This window comes from Ochotona princeps, chromosome 11 (assembly GCF_030435755.1).
Source record: "Ochotona princeps isolate mOchPri1 chromosome 11, mOchPri1.hap1, whole genome shotgun sequence".
Lineage (NCBI taxonomy): Eukaryota > Metazoa > Chordata > Mammalia > Lagomorpha > Ochotonidae > Ochotona > Ochotona princeps.
In genome coordinates, this window is record NC_080842.1 from 69411914 (window position 1) to 69436175 (window position 24262).

The following is a 24262-nucleotide window of genomic DNA, read 5'->3' on the forward strand; positions in this document are numbered from 1 at the left end:
ATGCTGGGCTGTCAGTACTCCGAGAACCAGTGGCTGCATATGGGTGGCGTGCAAGCTGTCGCTCCTGGGTGGACTTTGCTGGCCTTTTCTTCCTCAGAACCCCAACAACAACTGTCCTGTTTTATTTTACATAGCCTGAGAGGTAGCAAAAAGAGCAGCCAAGCAGTACAAGTGGCTAACAGAAATTAAAGTCTCAGGTTTAGGTAGCCAGGATTTTTTTCTGTGATTTTAGGCAGATTCTATTGGACTTTCCTGAACTGTAGACTGGAATATGGAGAGCAAATGGTTCCTTCTGTGCTATTGGTTGTGACTCCGTCACTAAGATTAAGCTGCAGGGTTGGTGTTGGTTGAAATTCTTGTGTGCTGTATCAGAATGCCTGAGTGCCCACCCTGAATTTGCTCTTGAGTCTAGCTTCCTGCTAATGTGGGCCCAGGGAGGCAGCAAATATGGCTCAAGCAGTTGGGTCTGTGCGACCGGTGTTATGGCATAGTGCATTAAGCCACCACTATAGTGCTGGCATCCCACATGGGTGTTACTTTGATTCATACCTGATCCAGCACCCTGCTCATGCACCTGGGAGAGCAGTGGAAGACAGCCAAGCCCTTGGGCCCCTGCCACTCACATAGAGGACCTAGAGAGAAGCTCTGGCTTCCAGCTTTGAACTGATGCAGCTCCAACCATTGTTTGATTAGTGAACTAGTGCATGGAAGAGCTCTCTCTCTCTCTTTCTCCTTCCCCCTGCCTTTCAAATAACAAAATAAATATATTTTTAAAGCAGTTGAGTGTCTGCCACCCACAAGGGAAGCCTGGACTCTGCTTCAGCTTGGCTCAGTCCTGGCTACTCCAGGCCCTTGAGAAGTAAAACAGCAGATGACTGTCTCGCTGACCCTTGAAAAAAAAAAAAAAAGAGATCACCATGAGCCAGATGAGTATCTTACAGGGTCACCTGGGTGGGCCTGGGAGTCTTCTAAATACATTCCTTTAAAATGTCCCAAAATAGCATAGAAAGAAGTTGGCTCCAAATAGTCACTGTTTATATAAACCCACACCCACACATACACCTGTGTATAACTATACTTGTGTTTCTATGCATATTAATACATACCATTTCCCATGAACTCAATAAGCTGGTGGAAAATGAAACCAAATATTTTAACATTTTTTGATGGAAAAGTTTTTTGGAATCCATGCATAGTTTTTTCATTGATAGGCAACAAACATTTCCTAACATGAGCTTTTTTTTCCCATGAACTTTGTAATATACTTCTTGTATGTGTGATATCCATGTGTAGAAAACTTTAAGTTTCTCGTAGAGTTCAAGTATTTTTGGAATGAAGGAGGAACTAAGGAAACTAAGGAAATATTTTTAGAAAGTATCAAAATGGAAAGAAGGAGCATTTAAGTGACTTAAAACCGCCCCGTTTTTCTTTTTTCTCGAGGGCACACCAAATTTAGTGTCTTTTTTGCTGTGTGCTAGTAGCTCCTGTTGAGGAAACAGTCTCAGATGCTCACGGGGCTAACCAGGACACTTCGTGTCAGGGTGGAAATAGCTTTAACAGACAGGCACAGGGGGTTTTTGTCACTTAAATGTGGAACACTTCTGATCTCTTGGTTCCCAAGTGATGTGTGAGATGTGAGATGGGGCGGGGCGGTGGGGAGGATGTTGATGACTGCCTTAGAGCACAACCCTATTAGGGGCAGTCACTCCACGCCTTCCTTTATATCCATCACTCCCTACACACACATACAATGGGCACAGACATACACGCCCTGAAATTGTAAACAATGGTGATCACACAACCGGCCCATTGTGTTAGCCCACGTGGGTCATTGAAAAGCAAATGAAGTTTGACTGAAACATACTGAAACTTTCAGTTGACTAAAGTTAACGGGCCATTAAATTGGGCTCATCCAGTCAGTACAACCAACCTTCAGCCTCTACTTGGCCATGACTCCCTAAATATTTTCTTTCCCCTTAGGATTTACATCACTGGTCTCTCAGGTCTCTTCTTCAGTATTTGCAGTTCTTAGTATACATTTTCAAAACAGGTTGCACAGTAAATGCAGGGGAGAGAGCCACTGGTTTAGTCATATAGTGGAAACCACAGTCAGCTCTGTTCTGCGCTCACTGCACGCCTTCCCAAGTGTGTACTCTTGCTTTATGGGGAAATAAATCTTACTTCTCCACTGCCCTTTAAATCTTCATCTCTTCTTTGAACTCCTTGCCAAGGAGAAGAGAAGCGGGACTGAGCTTATGCAGAAGTCTCCCCACAAGACTACGTGGATAACAGGAACCCATCACTGCTCTCCAGGATCTGCTTTAGGATAACACTGATGTGACGGGGGAATACTGGATTGAAATTCAGGCATTTTGGTCTGTGCATTCCAAGAGGGCATCCCATTTCTCTTAAATATGAATGTCACTTAAGTATATAACATGGGCCAAATGAATCTCCTTTTTTTTTTAAGATCAATAAGTAAAAATTATGAATAAAAAAGGGAACCATGTATTTTATGGTTAATATCTCCTATATACATTCTAAAATAATGAAATGACTTTAAGTCTGCTAAAAAGATGACAGGTCCTGGGGGTGGGCGGGATAGCTTATAAACCCCACAGTTTTCAAGTTGAGCCTTCCTGAACTCTTGGCTTCATGTATTGAGTCAGGGATGTCTTCAAGTTGAGCCTCCCATCTCCTCTCTTCTTGTGTATCATGTCTGAGAGCTTGGGCCACAACTTGTACTTCAATGGAAACTGCTTAGCATTTAAGCCAGTTGTGCCCGTGTCCTTGAAGGTTTTGTTACCCAGATGTGATACAAGTCAAAGATTAAGAGAAATGTGGGAGAAGGGAGGCAGTTTGTGGAAAAGGCTCCCTCTATTTAGAACTCTGAATTTTGAAGTGGATTAGACAGGCTCTCATCTCTAAAGTGGTGATGACAGCTCTGCTGCTTTCTGCTATATTCTGTGAATGGCAGATGGCAATGACAATTAACTAAGCCGCTGCGAGAGCTTTGGGCACAAGAAGACTTTCTGCTCTTTTTAGTCACCGCACATGCTTTTCCCTTTTAGTTCTGCTTCAAGCATTTCCTCATTTGTTCCACGCAGAGGGAAGAGAATTTACTCCTCCCCAAAGCAATCATACCGTGTACCACTCTGATACCTGTGGTCAACATCAAAGAACCTTTGCCAAATTCATGTCACAGTGCAAACCAACACAAAACTCAGAAACACTGGCACATGCTCGTTTGTGAACAAGGCAGGTGGTGTTGCAGGTGGAGGATTGTGGGGCAGCCACATGTATCCCTCACTGTTGATGTTCCCGCCACCACCAGAAACCAGGGACAAGAAGAGAGTATACAAGACCTCTTGACATCAGCTGGGACAGGGGTAGTGTCATACCTGTCTACCTGTGATTGGCCAAGTTCAAATCAAGCTGCTAGGAAGCACCTTCCCCCACTATGAGGCCATGGCTGCCGAGTGAAGAATCAGGACTGATCATTTACTCTTCAGTGTAGGTTTGTCGGCTTCTGAGATTAGGAGCCTGCAGGTAGGCAGAGCAAGGAGGGAAGACACAAGGCCTGCTTGTCTGTCACCAGGATTTGGCCTAGGTGAGTGGATATCCCACGAATGCCTACTGAGGTCAAGGGCCTGAGAATTTTTTTTTTTTTTTTTTTTTTTTTTGCTTTAGCATCGGTTGGCAAACTATGACTGATGGGAAAACCCGGCTCTGTGTGTGTGTATACAGCTGGGAAGTAAAGAGTAGCCCACGAAAAAGGAGCATATTTACTGGCAAACGAAAATCACGTGAAATTTGCATCTCAGTGGCTCTACATCGAGCTACCTGGAAGGTAACCACACCCATCCTTTGTGTATTGTGTATCTGCTTTAGATCTAAGGCAGCATAGCTGGAATTGAAGTTGCCATAGAGACCACATGTTCCCTGAAGCCCAAAATATTTACTCTCTAGCCCTTTACAGAAAGTGTTTCCCATCTCCTGCTATATATGAAAAAGAAACCAATCATGGCTCAGAGCCCTGAACACAGTGCTGAACCCCTCAACTGTGTTGGATTACTCCTGTGTTAATATTGGGTTAGGTTAATATCTCCCCCTTTGTTCCCTAGTGATCGGCGGTCTGCGGTGCGCATGTCCCACTGATCGGAGGCCACCCTTGCTGTGTGCTTCATGACCCAGTGGCGCGAGGCCCAGTGAAGCCACCGTGGTGTCCAGCATGGCCAGGCTGCTTCTGGGCGCGGTGCTGCTGGTGGTCCAACCCCAGCTGATACCTTCCCGCCCTGCTGCCCCCGGAGCCGTGCGGGGCCAGCAGGAGCTGGTGCGGAATGTGGGCACCATCCAGAGTGATGCAGAGGACGGCGCTCCTCCCAACGGCTCTGCACGGCAGCTGCCGCAGACCATCATCATTGGGGTGCGTAAGGGTGGCACGCGTGCGCTCCTGGAGATGCTCAGCCTGCACCCTGACGTGGCGGCTGCGGAGAATGAGGTGCACTTCTTCGACTGGGAGGAGCATTACAGCAATGGTCTGGGCTGGTACCTGAGCCAGATGCCCTTCTCCTCCCCCCATCAGCTCACCGTGGAGAAGACGCCCGCCTACTTCACGTCGCCCAAAGTGCCTGAGAGGGTCCACAGCATGAACCCGTCCATCCGGCTGCTGCTCATCCTGCGGGACCCATCGGAGCGCGTGCTGTCCGACTACACCCAAGTGTTCTACAACCATTTGCAGAAGCGCAAACCCTACCCGTCCATTGAAGAGTTCCTGGTGCGGGATGGCCGGCTCAACCTGGACTACAAGGCGCTCAACCGCAGCCTGTATCACGTGCACATGCAGAACTGGCTGCGCTTCTTCCCGCTGCACCACATCCACATCGTCGATGGCGACCGCCTCATCAGGGACCCCTTCCCCGAGATCCAGAAGGTCGAGCGGTTCCTGCAGCTGTCGCCACAGATCAATGCCTCAAACTTCTATTTTAACAAAACCAAGGGCTTTTACTGCCTGCGGGACGGTGGCCGTGACCGCTGCTTACACGAGTCCAAAGGCCGGGCGCATCCACAGGTGGATCCCAAGCTCCTCAGTAAATTGCACGAATATTTCCATGAGCCCAACAAGAAATTCTTTGAGCTCGTGGGCAGAACATTTGACTGGCACTGATTGGGAATAAGTTAGGCCCTGGACATTTCCTGTTGTGAATTTGGGTATACATCTAGGGGAGGGGAGAGTTTTCAAAGGGCATTTAAGCTATAATTTATTTGTAAAATCCATAAATGACTTCTGTACAGTATTAGATTCACAAATGCCATATATGCTAGTTATATTTTTCTACTTGTTAAATGGAGGGCATTTTGTATTGTTTTTCATGGTTGTTAACATTGTGTAATATGTCCCTATATGAAGGAACTAAACTATTTCACTGCAAAAAAAAAAAAAAAAGAAAGAAAGAAAGAAAGAAAACAGATTTTTCTGGAGATGCTGTCTTTTTTAAAATATAATTAACTCACCCCCAACTCAAAATAGCCGTCTGTGTTGCACTCATTGCAGAATCTATATTCATTTGTTGCTTAAAAAAAACCTCCTTTTTTGTGGCTCTTAGCATTGACTCTCCCCATCTGCTGCTTGCTCTTTTTAATTATTAATGGCTCACTGTGGTCATCAGAGTTATTTTTTTTTTGCCTGCTTTATAAGATTTGTCCTTGCTGAGTTTCCGTATGATTTACAGAGGTTGGACTGTTACCCATTCCTGACACCAGCCAGTACCCACCTGCCTGTGGATTTTAATCCCAGATAAACTCACCGTAAACAAGCAGTGTTAAGGATAGGCAAGCCTCGTTACCCTGCAAGAGATTCCCTGAAATTCATCTTTGCCCCCAGGAGTATTTGCAGATTCTTCTGAGATCAGCAATGGGCAATACCGCTTCAACAGGGGATTGTGTATCCTTGGTGCTGTGCCTCCAGCAAGCCACATAGTATAGAAAACAGAGATTGCCAAATCTGTGTGTGTTTCCATCTTGTAGCTGCTATGAAAAACTGACTAAAGTGGTAGCCCCTGCTTAGTCTGGAAGTCTGTTTATTTCCGGGAAGATCAACGCGAATTTATCGACAGATACTCCCTTTGCACTAGGATATAAATGTATGCCTATTTCAACATCACCTCCACTTCTGGATTCTCAGATGTTAAAGCAAATGTAAACCGTGCAAGGTTGGAATTAAAACGTGAAAAGGGCAGAGTCGAGGGTAGCAGGGATGGAACTCCTGTCTCTGCACCCAGAAGCAAGAGGCCCCATCTCAGTTTCACTTTGACCCTGAAATAGCCGGGTTGCTGAAGGTGATCATATAAGCTTCTTTGGCTCTGTTTTCTCATGCATTCTCCATTTTGTCAGCCATGGACAAATTCAATAGATTAGTTTTTTTTTTTTTCTCCCTGATGAAAGTTAAAGAGAAAATACAAGAGGCAAAATAAACTTGGTTCCTAATGTATTTTACACTTCAAAGACGGGAAATGCACGTTATTGATTGTCTCCTACACATTAAACTTGCATTGAAATTTCCCTGAAGAGCCCCAGCTGGAGAAATTATTAGGGTAAGTTTCAAGAGAAGGAAATCTGGATGGAGAACTTAGGACTTTGCCCAAGGTCACAACTGCTAGGAGCCAGGTCTTGGCATCCCCTTATAGCCAAACCAAAGATTAGTTGTTTATTTTCTGCTCAAAAGGAAAAGTTCAGACTCAAACACAGTTGACTTGACCTTTATTTCCCTGACTTTGAGACTGAGCCAGGGGAAGATAAGCAGAAGCTGACATTTTTGTCAGCAGTGTTATCAGGGAAATGAGTCATCCTGGGTGTGCCTCAGAAGCTTCAGCCTAGCCCTACCTTCGCATGACCCATGTCCCACCGCCGGCCACAGATGGACAGCAGAGTACTGTCTCTTCTGCAGGGCTTGGAGGGGTTGTCATCAAACCACTGTGTCCCAGAAAGCATAGCAGAAACGTTTATAGCAGAGTCCACACAGACACGCTGCCTCGCAGCACGCAGCATGCTCCCCTCTGCCACTCATCGCAGGGTCTTGATCTAAGTCATTGAACAGCTGAAGAAACAAGAGGACCAGCAAAGCAAAATCATGTTTCCAAGGCTGCCTAATTTGACTAGTCTAATTTGACTAGACAGAAATTCTGATGAGAATATGGGTTTCATGGAGTCTCTTTGCCTATGAATGCCTGTGGGAGGTGGTGTGGGTCATTAGAATAAAGGGCGATGAGCAGGAAGGGGAGAAGTCAGGGCCAGCATTAGCCCATGATTGAACCACTCAGAGTCACAGAGTGGCAGTAAGAGGTGGATGGGTATAAACTCAGTAATTGTTAATTCAAGGGTATAGAATCTTGGCGAAGGGAGTGTTCATGCAGATGTATTATGGGCAAAAAGTTTAATGTCAAATAATTATTTTGTACAACCACAGATCATCAAGGATGGGCAACTATAAGCCATTGTATTTGTCCCAGTGTGGGTATTCAGATATCTGAACACTGTGACATTCAGAAGTGGTTATACAGATAGCCTGGGACCTCATGAGCATGTCTTATGTCAATCATATTAACAAAGAGACAGGTGCCAGCTGGAGCAAATGAGGCTTCTGTCCAACCTACCCAGACCCAGGAGTAGACTGCTGCATTTCACAAGGGATACTCCCAGAAAGGCAAGCCTTTCCCAAAGCAAGTCTCAGTTAAGGGACTTGGAGAAGAGTTGACCCAGGCAGTCCCTGCACACTTGCTCGTAGAATCAGATGCTGCTGAAATCCTGTTAACGTGATTTGCTTATTAGTGTACAGCTCCAAACAGCTCCAAAACTGACTAACCTTGGAAAACATAATTACATACCTCTGAGCACAGGGTGCCTTGCTCCTTCCATCCGCAGAGATGGCTACTGAGCTACAGGAACATATAGGGAAGAACAGGCCAATGCCCAGTGTGTCTGAGGCTTGCAGGGGTGGAGTCAGAAGTCACCATCATGTGCTAAAATTGTATTTTTTCTCTACAGCTGATATTCTATGCTCAGCATGGTAATACTTACCCAGAATATAAAAATAGCGCAATGATCAGTAGTCAATAACTATTTTGAGATTTAATATGCAAAGGCAGACCAAGAAAGCAAAAAAGTGGTTGGACTGCCTATCGACATGCAGGGAAGTGTGTCTCATGGTTTGACAGATATCTGCCATAGCCCTGCGAAGAATCAGCTAGCCTCCTGATGGAGACTAGGGCATTAACACTAAATACTCTTATGTTCAAGTCATGCTTTTTAGGAGGAAGACATTTTTTTTTCAGTGTAGTAAAGCAACATATTCACTCTCTGGGCGTTATCACCCAACAATGGGATGTGTTGGCATTAAAGTGTCAAAAAGGTGATTGTTAGAAAAAGTCACCTCCCATGCTTCAGAAGTAGCAAGAGATGAAAAATTTTCCAATAATCACATTGTGGGAAAGAATGCGACCCAGGTCACTTGACATAAACCACACGGATCCTGTTTTTTGCAGAAAGCTTCCATAGTCATTGGCAGTGAATTAGACTATGGAAGGCAGTATTGTCAGAGACAATCTAAGCAAAGAATGCTTGAGGAATCAAGCCCTGACCATGGGTAGGGAAAAAGGAGGGGAGAGACCAGCAAGTGGCTTGTCTAGTTGAGTACAACAAGTGGTGCAAAAACTACAAGCAACCCTGACATTCAGACACTTATGATCTGGTTGGTAGCGCTTTGAGATTGAGATCCTTAAAGCTTTGCAGACACTCCTGCTAGGCTATTTGGCATATAGAAATAACTCATTGTACACCTGCTATGATTGTGCTATTTTAAATATGTTGCTTCTAACCCATGTAATAATTCTAAGAAGGAAAACGGATACTAGTTTTATAGAAGAGCAATCTCACAGAGCTGAAAGGGTTTGGGTAGGGGACTGAGCCATTACTTGTTACAGCTGGAATTTTGTCTCCAGTGCCTTTATTCTGTTGCTTTTATGCCATTCAAAGGCAAGCTAGAAGAACAGGCAAAGCAGGAGTGTCCAGCAGGCAGAACCGGTAAGTCATTATAAGCACAGCCGTGTGGGGTTGGATATAGAGGGCAGTTAAGATCAACTTCAAGCAAGACAGTGCTGGGAGCTCATGTCACGGGGACAGAAAAGATATGTATTTGTGGCCCAGGTGCTTTCGGGACTTTAAAGACCAGAACAACATTCTCCAAATAGAAAACCAGGAAGGGAACAAGGGCCGAGGGATACACACCCTCTGACACGCTTGGCTGACTACAATAGTTTGATGTAGGCCAGAGTTTTGGTGATTCAGCCTATTCTGATGTCAAAACATTTACTCCACTTTGCTTGAATTGCCATTTGGGCAACAGAAATAAAGAGAAGCTAGAGGCAGGAGACTGAAGTCTGAACCCTGGCTCTACCAGTAATGATCCATGTGACTTGAGCTTCAAATATCCAGAACCTTATTGTCTTTCTTGATGGATGTGAATTGACACTTATTTTGCTCTGTTAGGGGTTGGGGATTAATGGCATACAGTAGGTAAAAACTATAACTGAGTGAGTATGTGGCTTAGTGGTTCAGAACATTTATGGTGTGCACGGTTGAATATGACTGGCTTTGATCAGTCAGCAGGCATGGCTGCCTTTGCTTCTCATCCACTGTCCAACACATGACTACAACTGTTGCCGTGACGCCTCCATCCAGACGCCCTTTTTCAAGGCAGTGATGCTGCTGCTGTAAGGGCTCAGCCTTTCCTGTTTTCTGGAGCAGTCCCTTCTGTTAGCAGGAGCTGCCTCATCTGGAGATGCCCGGGAAGTAGACCCATCCCGCTCCCCTGCTTTCCCGGAGGCAACAGGTAGCTAGCAACTGACTGACATGGGGTGAGACTACAGGTAATGGATAATTCCCCCTCGTCTCTGGAAGAACAACCTCTTGTACAGCGCATGTTCAGAACCGCTCCAGATAGCAGGCCGAGGCTGCACTTCTAAAACCTCACTCTTGCTTGTTTCTTCTTCTACCTTATCCTTATGTCTCTTGGCTTACCCATTTCTTCTGAAATTCCTCGCCTCATAAATGGCTTAGCCATAAACACAGGCATCTTCCCTCAGGCTTTGCATCAAGGCCTTCTAATCTTTTATTTTTTGTAAAGATTTATTTTAATTTTTATTGTAAAATCAGATATACAGAGAGGAGGAGAGACAGAGAGGAAGATTCCTGCCCGATGATTTTCTCCCCAAGAGCTGTACCAATCCAAAGCAAGTAGCCAGGAACCTCCCCCAGGTCTCCCACATGGGTGCAGGGTCCCAAGGCCTTGGGCTGTCCTTGACTGCTTTCCCAGGCCACAAGCAGGGAGCTGGATGGGAAGTGGGGCCACTGGGATTAGAACCAGTGCCCATATGGGATCCCAATGCATGCAAAGCAAGGACTTTAGCCGCCAAGTCACTGCGCTGGGCCCTAGGCCTTGCAATGCTAAATAATAACCCCCATGCCTGTCTTATTTCTTCGAACTGAGAAACAGTAGGAAATGCATCTATTTTATTGGCTGTCATATGAAAATGTTAACTATAACAGTATAAAGAGTGTTCCCAAGCAATAGATCCTGTTTTGTCTTATCAGATTATCGACATATCACTAATGCATCAATAACATCAAACTTAAGTTTCACCTTCATGAAAGCTTTCTATTTCCTACAAACATGAGTGTATTGTTCCATGTTAGTTACATTACAGGATATAGTATCTCTTTTTTTCTTTTTGGTAAGTTTTCCAGTTAGAGTCAGTACATGGATGGCTCCTTGCAACCTTCAGCACGTCACACAAAGCTGAATTGTCGTAGATAGAATTACTTGTCAGTCTGATCTGAAAACTTTCCGTGCCACATCCCAGCCTCGTCATCTGGCCTTGCTCTTTGGAGCACCTGCAGGCTTTTGGGCAAGTTACAATATGCTTTATATAATCCTCACAAACATCCTCGACATGTTTGATCACCATCGTAACCCAGTAAATAAACACTTGACATGGGAATTGCAAATATTTATTAGCTCAATGAATTATCTGGCTATACATTCTTTCTTGAGAATCAAGACAATGACAATTTAGTCTTTTTCAAGACAACACTTTATATTTCGACATTGGTGATTGAAGCTCATATTTTGGTTACCTAAACTGAATTCCACCAATTTTATGTCATGGCTTTTTGTTGTAAGACATTGAATCACAAAAAGGTGTCTAAAACCAGCTTTTCTTACTGGCTTCATGAAAAGAGCTCTGGTCCTGTGTTTGGAGGATCAGGTCAGTTCTTCTCACAGACATGTGATGCTGGGCAATTTCCCAAGCTGCTTTGAATCGCTGATACATTTATGTATAACTGATAACATAGGTTTTCTAAGATTAGAATTTGGATATCTGAAAATGTACAAATATACGAGATCTTAGTTCAATTAACACACTTCTAATACACACACACACCCCAACTCTATTTGACTTCTAACCAGCCTTTACAGCTAATGCCATGTGTAAATAGGATGAAGAAATGATATCTGAATATTTACTGAAAGTAAAATTAAACCTATTTTGCCATTGAATCTTCACACTAACCTGTCAGCCTTTATCTTTGGCATGCTTAGCTTCCAGGCTACTCTGCCTTTGAATGCCAAGGGGAATGCTTTCTTCAATATGTCTGCTTAGGGAGGAAGCTCAAACACATTGAAGGTAAAAACAGAAATAAGGAGCCTAAAATAAACATCAACCAAAAAGAGTGTAAGCAACAGAGTGCAGCAGATTCACCCACACCCTGGGATGCCCGCGTCCCATATCAGAATGCTGGGCAATCCCGGCTCCTTCACTACACTTCCAATTTCTTGTCAGTGCATCGTAGAAGGTAGCAATAATGGCATCAATTTCTGGTATCCCTCTCACCCACAGGAGGGACCCAGAAGGAATTCCAGGATCCTGATTTTGCCTGGATAACCTCAGCTCTTGTACCAGCAGGTGGAAAAATTATCTCTCTCACTCCTCTTATGTTCTGTAAATATATATAATTTCTCTGTCACTTTATCTTTCACATAAAGCATATCTATATATACATATAGGTACATATAGATGTGCATATATAGACATATAGGTACATATAGATGCGCATAGAGAGACATATAGGTACATATAGATGCGCATAGAGAGACATATAGGTACATATAGATGTACATATATAGAGAACCGCTAAGATTCCTAACCCTTTATACATACACACTTTACACACTCCCTTCTTGTATGTGACAGAATTTGTAAATACAATATTATTTTTGTTTAGATTTTATGGTGATAATATATAACCTTATGTTATATAAAATTGTGATGCATTCACCTGAAGCAAGAGAGAGAGAGAGAGAGAGAAGAGAGAGGAAGAGAGAGTGAGAGTGTGTATGAGAGAGAGCGCGCAAGCGAGCCAGCCCTCCTGGTTGTGGATAGGCCACCTTCTATGCGAGAGGCTCCTACGATGGGGGCCATAGCACACCAAAGGATCACAATGCCCAGCAGTAGCTAAGAACAGCCCCCGTCAATATCCAGCAAAAAAGCAGAGACTTCAGTCCTGAAGTTGAAAAAGACTAATTTTTCCCCAGCAATTTGTGAGATTGGAAAAAACCCCCAAGCTCTGAATGAGAAATTCTGACACTGCCTGGGGAAATGAGAGTGGCGCTGGGGCATACTCCGACCCTGCACCATGGAAATGGAGATAACAGATACATGTTGGTTTAAACTGCCAAGTTGATGGTAAGTTCTTATGTAATAGACTTAAGTACCAAGACTTAGGTAGCAAGACTTCAGGCTTTTCTGGCTCGTTCAACTTGGCTTACATTTACTTTATATATCTTCTCTTGGAAAAAAAAAAATGCATGACCTTTGTGATGAAACAAATATGGCTCCACTGTATAATAACCAAGTAAGGTATGATATAAAATTATTCAGAGGTAATGTTTTTCAACATTTTGATTTACATCATTCCATATTTTTCTAATCTGCAATCATTGAATTCCCGTATCTGTTGTTTAGTCACTTGCTTCCCAAGTGAAGTTTTGTTTATTTCTGTGGAAACAAGTTGCTCCCACATTTCTTGGCATAAAACAGACCTATAAATTGGGAGTTGTTGATGTGATGCAAGTTATACTCCTCATTAAGTAATGTGTGTGTGTGTGTGTGTGTGTGTGTGCGCGTGTGTGTGTAGGAGGAGCAATAATAAAATTTGAGCAGGCCTGGTGTTCCGCTGACTTTGTATAAGAGGCTACCTAGTGGTTTTAAGAAGCAGTGTTTTATCTTTCACCATGTTACAAGTTTGGCACAGTTGGGAAGATCTTACCCAGTTGCAGTCAGAATGCGCCTAAAGACCAAACTGCTGGGCAAGCAAGATGGCTTTTCAAATCCCATGTTTGGAATCAAAGTCAGGACAATTGCTACAGCTGTTGAAAGGTCTCTTGGGGTCCTGTGTCTGCTTTGCATGGAAAATGAAGGGTTACTGATGACAGTTTTGATAGGAAAGCTGAAATTTCCCAGAAATCTAGGGATAAATTTTGTTGTGCAGAGTGAAACTATTTCCACGTTCTATTGTTTCAACAAGGCCAATCCTGACAGAGTGTGGAAGAAATAAGGGGAGAAATAAGCGTGGTTCCCTAGTGCACTGCAGAGGGGGGCCACAGTCACGGGCTACCCTCTTATAGTGAGTTAGAACACTTGCCTCATGCATTTTCAGTTACACATAAAAGGGAGACTAGGCAGATAACTTTCTTTTATATATTTGAGTCCATTTTACTAATTATTAGCTATCATCATAGTAAGCCTTTATAATATCAACCATTGTGACTTTTCCAATCCAATCTGTGGATTTTGTGATGGTGACTAAGTGACTATGTGTAAATCCATTTGTCCCCTAGGTGGATCACAATCCTGTATGCTGTATTGCTTCCTCTGCACTTTGCTGTAACTCAATAAAACCATGGGAAGAAAGACAAACTAGGAACACATGGTGAGTTGGACTCAGCTTAGAAAGCTCTGAATTTTAGCAAAGGACAAGCCCTGGGATACCTACAAGGCCACTTAGACAATTTGTCAAACACTAAACAACACTGCTTGAGACATTTAACACTGAACGTTTAAATCTGTACACAACATTGAAAAGAGAATGCATGGTAGATTCTATTTCCACTATGTCTAATTTGGAAGTATTTAGTATTTTTAGTAGCAATTCACATTTTCCACAGAATTAAAGGTTGTATCTACTTTTGATTTGCACTTCAAATATTCAATTGAATTGTAATTTACATTTTTTCTCAACTGATCACGTTTTCAATAAGAAAGCCAGATCTTGAATACAGACATCATTAATTGAAATTTCTGTATTAGTAAGCATATTTGGGTAGCTGTTTCAACAGGTCAGTTTCTTGAGGTGGTAAAAGCAGATGGATTTTATTGAAAGAACTGTTGTGAGCATGGTGAGCACAGCCATGCACACAGTGGGTAATCCACAGAGTCACAGCCCCTGCCAAAAGCTTTTTGGACTCTTTCAGAGGTCCTAGAATGGCACCATTACCAATGGATATCTTGCCATCACTGTACCGCCATCAATACCATCAAGGACAAAGAAACTCAATTTCATTGCTCCTGTAAACATAATATTTGGATAAGCCCACATCACAAACAAATGTGATATACTCATAGAATAAGAAACACATGCTGTATCTGTCTTTGTTCCTTTATCAGAGATTGTAATACTCTTGGAGTTTTTCAAATAGTTAGCCAGGTAAATCCAGTAAGAGTCTTAGGTTGGTAGTAGCAAGTTTTTATTTATTTTTTTTCAGAAACACCTGAGATTGCCTTAATATGATAACTATGAGAAAGTCTCTAGACATTACAAAAGGGGGGTATTTCAAAGGTAACCTATCTAGTCACTAGAGGGACAAAATGTTCATCCTTACTCTCCATCCCGAGTACAAAAAACCAAGCAACCAATATTGTCCTGAGAATTTTTTCAAACTGTGTTTATTTTTTTAATGTGGTGTGTTGTGTATATAAAAATTAATGATAAAATTCTATAATCTCATTCAATTGTCTCCCTTTCCCCACTCCAACTCCAACACACTGCTACTTCCTGTCTGGTCATCAAAAAGTGACCACGCCAAGCAATTCTCCAGTTTTGGTAGATGGCCACAGACTCTCCCATGATGTAACTCCATTCTGACCCTCTCAAGAGTGAGCACTCTCGACCTGTGAGTCACGGGTCAAGGTTAAGTCCCACAGGACATCAGTTCCCTGTCCAGGTTGCCACCTATACTTCTCACCCACTGGCCATGGATACAGGGTTTCTCCAGTCTCCTATTCTGGTTTGATGTTCTGATCAAGCAACTCACAGTTCTCAGAACAGCAGCTTCCTCACTGATGACTGGTTTCTTATAAATGGCTGAAAATCAGGAAAAGGCAACTAAACAACAAGCATATCAGAAGGTATGGAGAAGTGTGTAAGTTTCCATGTTCCTTCCAGGGGTCAGGGGGGCTGCACCGTCACATGTTCTCCAACTCAAGAGCTATAAAGCCCGTCCCTCTTGGCTTTCATGCAGGCTTTGTGCAAAAGGCTCAGTTGACTAGATCATCAGCCACCAGTGACCCACTGAATCTTCAGGTCTGATTATGTAACTGGTCATGGGTAATCAACTCAATGTTTAGTGCAACCCCCTTCCTTTAATAGTAGTTCAATCACTTATTTTTTAAACTCCTTTTAAGGCAGTTGTATATTTATTTTTGGTAGATTTACAGAGAGAAAAAGGGAGAGATAGAGATCTTCAATGAGTTAGTTCATTCCCCAGATGGTTACAGTAGCCAGCACCGGGCCAGGCCAAAGTCAGGAACTAAGAGCTTCGCCCAGGTTTCCCCATGTGTGTGGCAGGCTCCCAAACACTTGAGCAGCCACTTTGCTGTTTATCCTGGGCCATTGTAAGGAGCTGGGTCAGCAGTGGATCCGGGTCAGAAGTGGACTTGAATAAATGCCCATAAATAATGTCAGTACCACAAGTGATACTTTTACTTCATTAAGGCACTTCCCTAAGAGTAACATACAAGTGTAGTGATTGATGGATTGACAAGACTAGAAAGTGGACCAAAAAGATGACCCTTGGAAGAACACACAGCAAGTCCACCTGAGCTGTAGGAAAGTTACCCAGAGAAGACATCCTAACCACACGAGATTATCCAGAGGCCTAGGACTTTAGGGGCAATGGTACTTTCAAGGCGACGAGGTGGGAGAGGAAATTGAAAGGGGCTTGTGTTTCTCTGGGATTTGGCTTGTGGTATGGTGAGGAGTCTTTGGGTCTGAGTGTTCCCAAAGCTAGCATTATCTCTTCAATATTGGTATTACAAGGTCCTTTCTTAATAGTTTTCTTGCGAGGTTTCCCAGGCAAAGAAGATAGTGTCTAAGACGCCTGCGTTATATGTAAAATAATTGGGTATGTAAAAACTAGAGGCTAGACTGGCTAGGCTTTTGAGTTCAGAGGTGTCACTGTGTTATGAAAAAATGAACAATCCTCACCCCAAAACTACAGGCTACCTTTGACTCATTATGTGATACTAAGCGACAGGAGGGTCTGCCTTGTGTAGATTGTTTGCCTATGAGTCAGTCTTCTTGAACTCAGAAGATCCATCAAAAAGCCTGTATTAGTTTCCTGTTGGCGATGGAAGGCATTATTATAAACTTAGAGCCTTACAGGATAAAAACTTGTTTTTACAGTTCTGGAATTTGAAAGTCCAGAATCAGTCTTAACATGCTAAACTAGAAGCTTTTTATGAAGCTCTGTAGACGCTTTTATGCATGGTCTTTCTGGTCTGCATTCCCTGACCAGAGCTCCCATAGCATTTCGTTGCCTTTCAGACTCTGATCTCTGCATGCTCTGTGTGAATACAAGAGCCCATCCAGACAACCCAGAACAATCTAATGTTAAGACTCTTACCTTAATCATGTCTACAAAGACCCTAGGGCAAAAAGAACATAATCATCACAGGTTTTAATGATGAGGATGTGAATCCAGTGGGGGGTGCCTTATAAAGGCCCCCATGGAGCTCTAGTGCACAACCCTGATGTACTGCAATATACAGCCCCCAGATCTTTGAAGACCGTATGATTTAGGATATGACAGAAAAGAAAGATCCATGGACTCCTTTCCAGGAAACTCCTTAACCATACTCGGGGACCTCTGGAAAGGAGAGAAGCTACTGCTAAACTAGAGATGCTGAAGATGGAATTTATTGCTTCGAACAAATCAAGTTCTAGCCCAAGGCTGCCTTCTGATTCTCAACCCTCGTGCAGTTTGGGAGATGGGCCAATAAGCCAAGATTGGCTTCCGTCCAGATTTTTTTCCTCCCTAGGCCTCTCTGTCTGTACCTCCAAACCCTGGTGAATGATAAGTAACTTCAAATGCAGTACTTGTCCTGGAGGATTCCCACAGCCCATTAAAGGGGACAGTAATACAGATACAGCCTGCATTGTCTTTGAAGTCTCAGACCAGATAGTCAAACCCTTGGTTAAAATCTGCTAATCCCTAAGCAACTGCATGTCAACATTTTCCTTCCAAATACAAGTATGCGACCAGGAAAACTGCATGCAGATCTGCCCTCCAGGCAGCTTGACCTTCACCCCTGTCATGTAGGGTTAGACCAGAAAGAGCTTTAGCGAGAACTCTGTATTAACCCAGACTTCTCTTCTTCCTCTCTCAGCTGATCAGAGGGCCTCCCAGTGAGGCTACAGGTACAAAAAGGAGGCAGTGAAGCAGCAGGAGACTGTGCAGGTCTCAACCACTTCTTCATCTGATTTAGTTTTGCCTCCACATTCCTGGGCCCAGTTAACATGGACACCCTTCATTCAATGATGAAGTACCACTGTGTACTCCTGAAGTTATGTCTAGCAAGATCAGATAATATTAGCTCATAAAGGTTAGGTCAAGTGGCATGGTAACTGGTGGCCCGTGATTGGGGCGAACTTTTTGACAAGGACAAGATCTGTCTTTCAGAAGGGGAGTTATCTGGGAATGATGGCATGGCCTCACTGAAAAACCTTTAATGACTGTACATGCGTGGGACAACCCAGAGGCGCCAAACAACATTCCTTCCTGGCATCAATGTTTCAGGCCTTGATTATCTGGGGGGAGGAAATGCACATCATATCCAGTAATGATTTGATCCACGAAGGGAAATGAATGAGTGATTGGATCATTGTTCTTTAATGTGTATCGGAGGGGTCCATGGTGCAGAAGAGTCCTTCCTTGATAACATAGACAAGGCATCATGCTGAGCTTGATGCTCAGCCTGCTCTGCAGCCTTTATCTGTGGCCAGGAACAAGCAGGTTGGCTGCCAGTGCGTCTTACCACTGAAGGTGAGTGACTGTGAGAGTGGTATCTCTGCACTGAGTTATCCCTATGATCCAACACATGGCAAAATATAAGAATGATGCATGAGATTACATGACTGACACACACTTCTTGTGATTGCTGACCCACATAGCTTTCTGCTCAAATGCCACCACCCTGACCAAGGGTTCCATGCTGCCTTTCCATTCTTTATTATATCTTATGTTTCTTCAAAGATTTAACAATGTCTTGATTGTTCTCCCTTATTTTAATACTTACATCACCAATATAATTCATGTGATTAGTATAATCATCTATGTTACTGCTGAGCACCTTCTCTGTCCCAGGCATGATTTCCAGGGTAAGGACTATAACCATACACAAATGGCAGCAGCCATTCCGACATGAAGCTCTAATCCTGCTGTGGCTTTAGTATTGATCTCCCCAAGCCAAGATCCCAACCCCACCAGAGCAAGGGCTTTGCATTTTACATCCTACAGATTCTGGAAGACAGAGTTATCATCAGGTAGTGAAAGAATTAATAAAGGAATGATTTTTTAAATATTCATTTCTTCTTTATTGGAAAGTCAGATAAACAGATAGAAGGAGAGACAGAGAGGAAGATCTTCCGTCCACTGATTCAATCCCCAAGTGGCTGTAATGGCTGGAGCTGAGCCAATTCAAAGCCAGGAGCAAGGAGCCTCTTCCAGGTCTTCTACACGGGTGCAGGGTCCCAGGGTTCTGGGCTGATGTTGTTTTGTCTGATGACTAGAGTTATCACCAGGTAGGGCTGACACCATGGTAAAGGCTCTGTCTACAATGCCAACACCCTTTGTGGGTGCCAGTGTGAGTCCCAAGTGCTCCAAGGCTTGGGAAAACCAGCAGCAGATCACCACAGTGCTCGGGGCCCTGCCACCCATATGGGAAACCTGAAAGAGGCCCCTGGCTTCTGGCTGTTATGACCATATGGCGAGTGAATCAGTGATTCAGTGGGTGGCAGAGCTCTCTCTCTGTCTGTCTGTCTCTCTCTCTCTAATTCTCACTTTTAGATAAATCAGTGAATCTTGGAAAAAAACAAAATAAAATAAAATAGTGGAGATTTCCAATGTAGAGAAGGTGGATGATGAACTACGCCTTGTATTTCATCTTCCCTGTTGTGTGCGATCCATGCTTTACTCTTATCGTGGAGATACTCAGAGACTTTAAGTGATTCTCTCAAATGCACACCAAGGGACAGGGACATAATCAGGTTTCAATTTAAGTTGCTTTTACCAGCTCCTTGCTCTTTGTATATGGAGTTGTATCTGTGCAAATCAGCAGAAACTTCCTTATTAGTGACGCGAAGAAATAGTGACGGATTGGCAAAGGCTTCAGTTACATAAGAGTTCTCTTATGTTCTGGGCATCACCATGCATTCCATTTAAAGTAGGTGGTTAGGATTTCTAAATCACCGGGCAGCAGATACCTGAGAAATAAATCACTTGAGTTTACAAAAGAATAATGAAGAGTAAGAAGATGCTGAGGATAGGAATAAGCAATCAGATGAGACATTTAATTGGCCTTTTCCTCACACCGGTCATGTCTTATCCTTGGCCACCAGTTGTGTACTTGAAGCTGATTACTCTCCTCAAGGGATTTTTCAGTTGTTTCTTGGGAAGGGTATCTACAAGCGGCTCAGTGGAGATTCCAGTGTCTCCTAGAGCAAGCCTCCTCCCATTCACTGTGTTTTTCAAAATTGCATCCAGAGTCCAGCTTCCTTGGCCAGTGGCCAGGGTCTCAAACGAGCGCTGCTATCCCTGCACAGACACTGAGTGCCTTTATTCACAGGAATGGGGGTGCTCTGGCTCTCCTCAAGCTGTTGTTTGTCTAGACAGCACAACCCTGGCTCTGGAAAGTCCTACAGTAACTTCTACTTGATTTTTTGGCAAGCTTTCTGCATTTTGACAATGACCTACATCCCTTGAACCCCACAATTCCTTTTCTGAGAAAAGTCATGGAAATAGATGTTCTTTAAGTTCCTGGAAAGAAATATTCTTGTAGGTAAGAAAAAGATGAAAGTTTTAGCTTTCCACTCTCCCCTACTCCCTTTGGACTGTCTGCTTTCTCTCTCTCTTTCTCTTTTGTTCTCTCTCTCTGTTCATGATTTTGAGTAAATAACAGAATGCTGTTGCTGCAATTAGCACTTTACATTTTTTAAACTGTCCTGGATTGGAGCCAGACAATAATCCCTTAGAAGCAGTAAACATGATGTATGTTTTTTTACATGGGCACCTCTTGGCAGCCACCAATTCCTTTGTTCATAGAAACAATTTACAAATCTCGTTTCTTGAAAAAAAAAATCACATCCTGCATCCTGGTGTCATAGATAGAGGAGTTCAGGATGAACCTGGAACACAAACATGTTTTCTCATCTACCTGGCACATAGCCGTTCATTTCTGTGATAGGAGCAGCTATGTTGGCAAGTCAACCTTTTCTTCGTCCAAGAGAAGGGAATTGGCAAGGAGCTGGTAGTAGGAGATTGCTTCATAGTGTTATGCAAATTGTACCTTGTCATAGTCAAAGTGGAGGGGGTATTTAGAAATTAGTTTTTTGAGACTTGAATGCAGAAGAGAAGACAGAGAAGTGGGTAGCACAACGAACTGAGACCATGGAATTCGGTGTGCAGCAGGACTTCTCCAGGGCCCAGTGAAAAGGTGGCCGTGTATGAGGGCAGGATCAGCTACACATCCTAGTCTCTTTACTCCCAAGCCACAAAGGTAACTGGAGTAAATTTTGTGACCACTATGCTGAAGCCATCAGGTCACTCTGCAATCATGTGAGCTAAACCACATTGGTGTTTATAAGCCCTTGGAGATTTATGGGTGTTGCCAGTAAAGGACAACCAAAGCTTCACCCAACTAACATAATCCACTGGGCAATGACAGAGTAGAAAATGATTTAGTCATTTTGGGAACAGAAAAGAACTGGCAGAGCTGATGAACAGGTTGAGTGAGACCCTGGAATCAAGAAAGGAACAGCCAATGATACCAACACTTTGGGCCAAATGTAAATAATTTTAACTGTAAGCAAAGCATAGATCTGTAGTACACTCTGTTCCCTGAATGCTAACAAGAGAAGCCCAGGCCTCCCTCCTCCCATCACGCAGTAGTGGCTCTGTTTTCCCTTTGCGCTGCACTGGCCTCTCTGCTTTATCATGCATCATGTTAATATGCATGTAATCACCTGTTATTATGTCTTTTATTAGCACTACAGCCGAGAGAATGGATTTTCCTCACTGAAGGGTTTGACATATTAATAGCTTAAAAACAACAACCACAAAAACTTAGGCTTGAAAAACTTCATAGTTGGTTCTTCTTCCTAGGATGAATGGTTCCGAGTTTGAAAGAGCCTAAGCTCCTGTTCCACAGTGGCAAGAACTGGTAGCATTGAAAGGGTTGCACATGGGGAAGGGTTTTGTTTCCCTGAAACTCTCCTAATTCAAACAACTTAATGATTTTAAATGTCGCAGTCGAGATGTGCTATCTAGTCATTAATAAACACGAATGGGTTTTTCAGGCACAAAAAAATGGCATAAATAAAGACGGTTATAATGACACAGAAAGCAGATGCATGGCTGACATTTCTGCAGAAAGTCGGTCATGATGGCTCTGATCTTCACAGTCAGCGGGGAAGTTTGCTGAAATTGTGAGACCAGTGGCATCATGCCCCTCTTGCCCACCTTGATGAATGCCCGTTGTTGGAAGGTACTCTTCTACCTTTCTTTCTTATTTGTTTGTTTTTGTTTTGTCTTGAATGTAATTTGGGTCTTGTGGCATGCCTCAACCAACCTTGTCCTTTGTGTTTTTTCTCTGCTGTCGTATGTGCTTGGATACATTTCAAAACACCAAAGTTCCAGAAACACTACCCTGGGTTTCAAATGATCCAAATCTTTCCGTGCCTTTCTGCCTTACTCAGAACATCCTTTCCTCCATGTTCCCCATCAGGGAACTCTGTCTTTCAGAGTCCAACAGACACATCATCTCTCAGGTTCAAGCTGTCCTGACCGAAGCCTCCTTGGCATCCACCAGCCACCTACATCTTACCTACGGGGCAAGCAGGCCTTGGCTGTCAGGGTTTGGATCCTCATTCCCATCCAGCAGTAATGCTGGACCATCAGCCTGCAACAGCCAACCACACTACAGTCACACCGCAATGGCTCACAGTAGGTACTTCCAACATATATGTTGAAGGAACAGGTAATAGTAAATGCGGTATATGGAAATTTTCTGACTTCCTCAAATATTTTCCCCACATCGGGCAGAGGATTCTCTTCTGCATCCTGGAAGTTCCAATGACAGGAAACTAGGAACAGTCTGTCCTGAGGGCATAGCACAAGGGGCACATTGTTTATACCGAGTTTGAAAACAGGAATGAAAACAATTAAAAGTAGGTCTACTGTCTAGAATTACCACACCTGGGTAATTCTAGTGTCAGTGAAGAAATAGTTTCTTTTGATTCTTTCTGACCCTCAGCCATCCCCCATGCATGTTTGTATTCTCTGCCGTGTTCCTGGAGGATATATTGCCAGGGTGCATTGTTTTTGACACACTGTAGGGGCAACCACTGTCAGAGGACTGTAACCCAAGGAACAGTGATGATGATGGAGGAGGTTCTTAGTGACAGTGATGGACAAGCTGGATGGAAACCTGAAAGATGAGAAGGGATCAGAGATGTAGAGATCTGCAGAGACGAGCAAGTACCCAGCCACAGGTGGGCATGGGGTGTTGGAGGATGACAAATGCGAGATGCCTGGGCAGGGCAGGTGGCTGGGCTTCTGCCCTCTGCTAACTCCTGTGTTTTCTGTCTCTTTGGTTCCATTCTGCTTTGGGCACTCCCCTGAAATGTCTGTGCACAGGACAAAGCCTGACAAAGATGTGGAATGTGCTTTGTCTCCATGCCCATTGCTCCGTAGCTGACGCTTGTAGGAGTCAGTAGAGTTGCTGAATTCGTTCTCAGTCTTCATCCTCTACTCTCTACTACAGGGTGCTGATGTGCAAACGCTGCAGCCCCGAGAGCTCTCCCATTTCATCTCATCTAGTACCTCATTCAGCGGGTTAAACACCAAGTTCCGAGAGACTGGAGCTGCTTCTTTGGAGTCGCACAACTGCTCAGTGACAGTGATCATCTCCTTCTCTAAGCACTGATCAAGTGCAGAGCATCAGGAAGAATATTCCCAAGGGCTGAGTCTTTTCTCCAAGGTCCTGGGTGTTAGAAGAAAGGAAATTCAGCGACAGGTTCTCAGAGACTTTGGAAACTTTCAAGGACAAAATCTTCCACTTTCCTGCACTGTCTCTAGACAATATAGCTTGCAAAATGTAGGCTCATTTTTATTGGTACTTTTGGGGACCTTACAGATATAAGTTAGCTCTTTCTTGGATATTTTGCAAGCATCTGCCGTATCCCATAGTATCTGGTAGAGTGGGTTATATTTCATAATTGGCGGCTTTGGGTCAATAATCTTTTGAGCAATGCATTCAGCCTAAACCAAGATCACAAACAGCACCCAGAAAGCAGAGATGAAACTTGGATGAGATATGGTGTGATAACTGAAAATGTCCCCTCAACGCCCATGAGATTCTTGGTTCTCTTCAGAGGTAATATGGTCAGCTTTTAGAAATGTAGAGTCGAGTCCAGCGTAGCAGTCCAGTCACTGAAGTCCTCATTTTGCTTGTGCCAGGATCCCATAGGGCTTTTGGTTGGTATCCTGGCTGCTCCATTTCCCCTCCAGCTTCCTTTTTGTGGTCTGGGAAGGCAGTAGAAGATGGCCCAGGTGCTGGAGTGTGCCCACATTGAAGGAACTTGATGAAGCTTC

The 24262-nt window shown here is 43.7% G+C and overlaps 1 protein-coding gene and 1 long non-coding RNA gene across 2 annotated transcripts in view; both read left to right on the plus strand.

Moving 5' to 3' along the window:
- Positions 1–5654, plus strand: part of HS3ST1 (heparan sulfate-glucosamine 3-sulfotransferase 1) — a 30461-nt gene extending 24807 nt beyond the window's left edge. Inside the window, exon 2 of the mRNA XM_004579211.4 lies at positions 4125–5654. Coding sequence (XP_004579268.2) covers positions 4232–5167 — 936 coding nt within the window. The 5' untranslated portion in view covers positions 4125–4231 and the 3' untranslated portion in view covers positions 5168–5654. The remainder of the gene's footprint in view (positions 1–4124) is intronic.
- A 3348-nt stretch (positions 5655–9002) lies between these two features.
- Positions 9003–23152, plus strand: LOC131481453 (uncharacterized). The gene is made up of 4 exons (XR_009246347.1): positions 9003–9078; positions 13955–14046; positions 22395–22612; positions 23005–23152. It is a non-coding gene; the product is annotated as an uncharacterized LOC131481453 (long non-coding RNA).
- The last annotated feature ends 1110 nt before the right edge of the window (positions 23153–24262 follow it).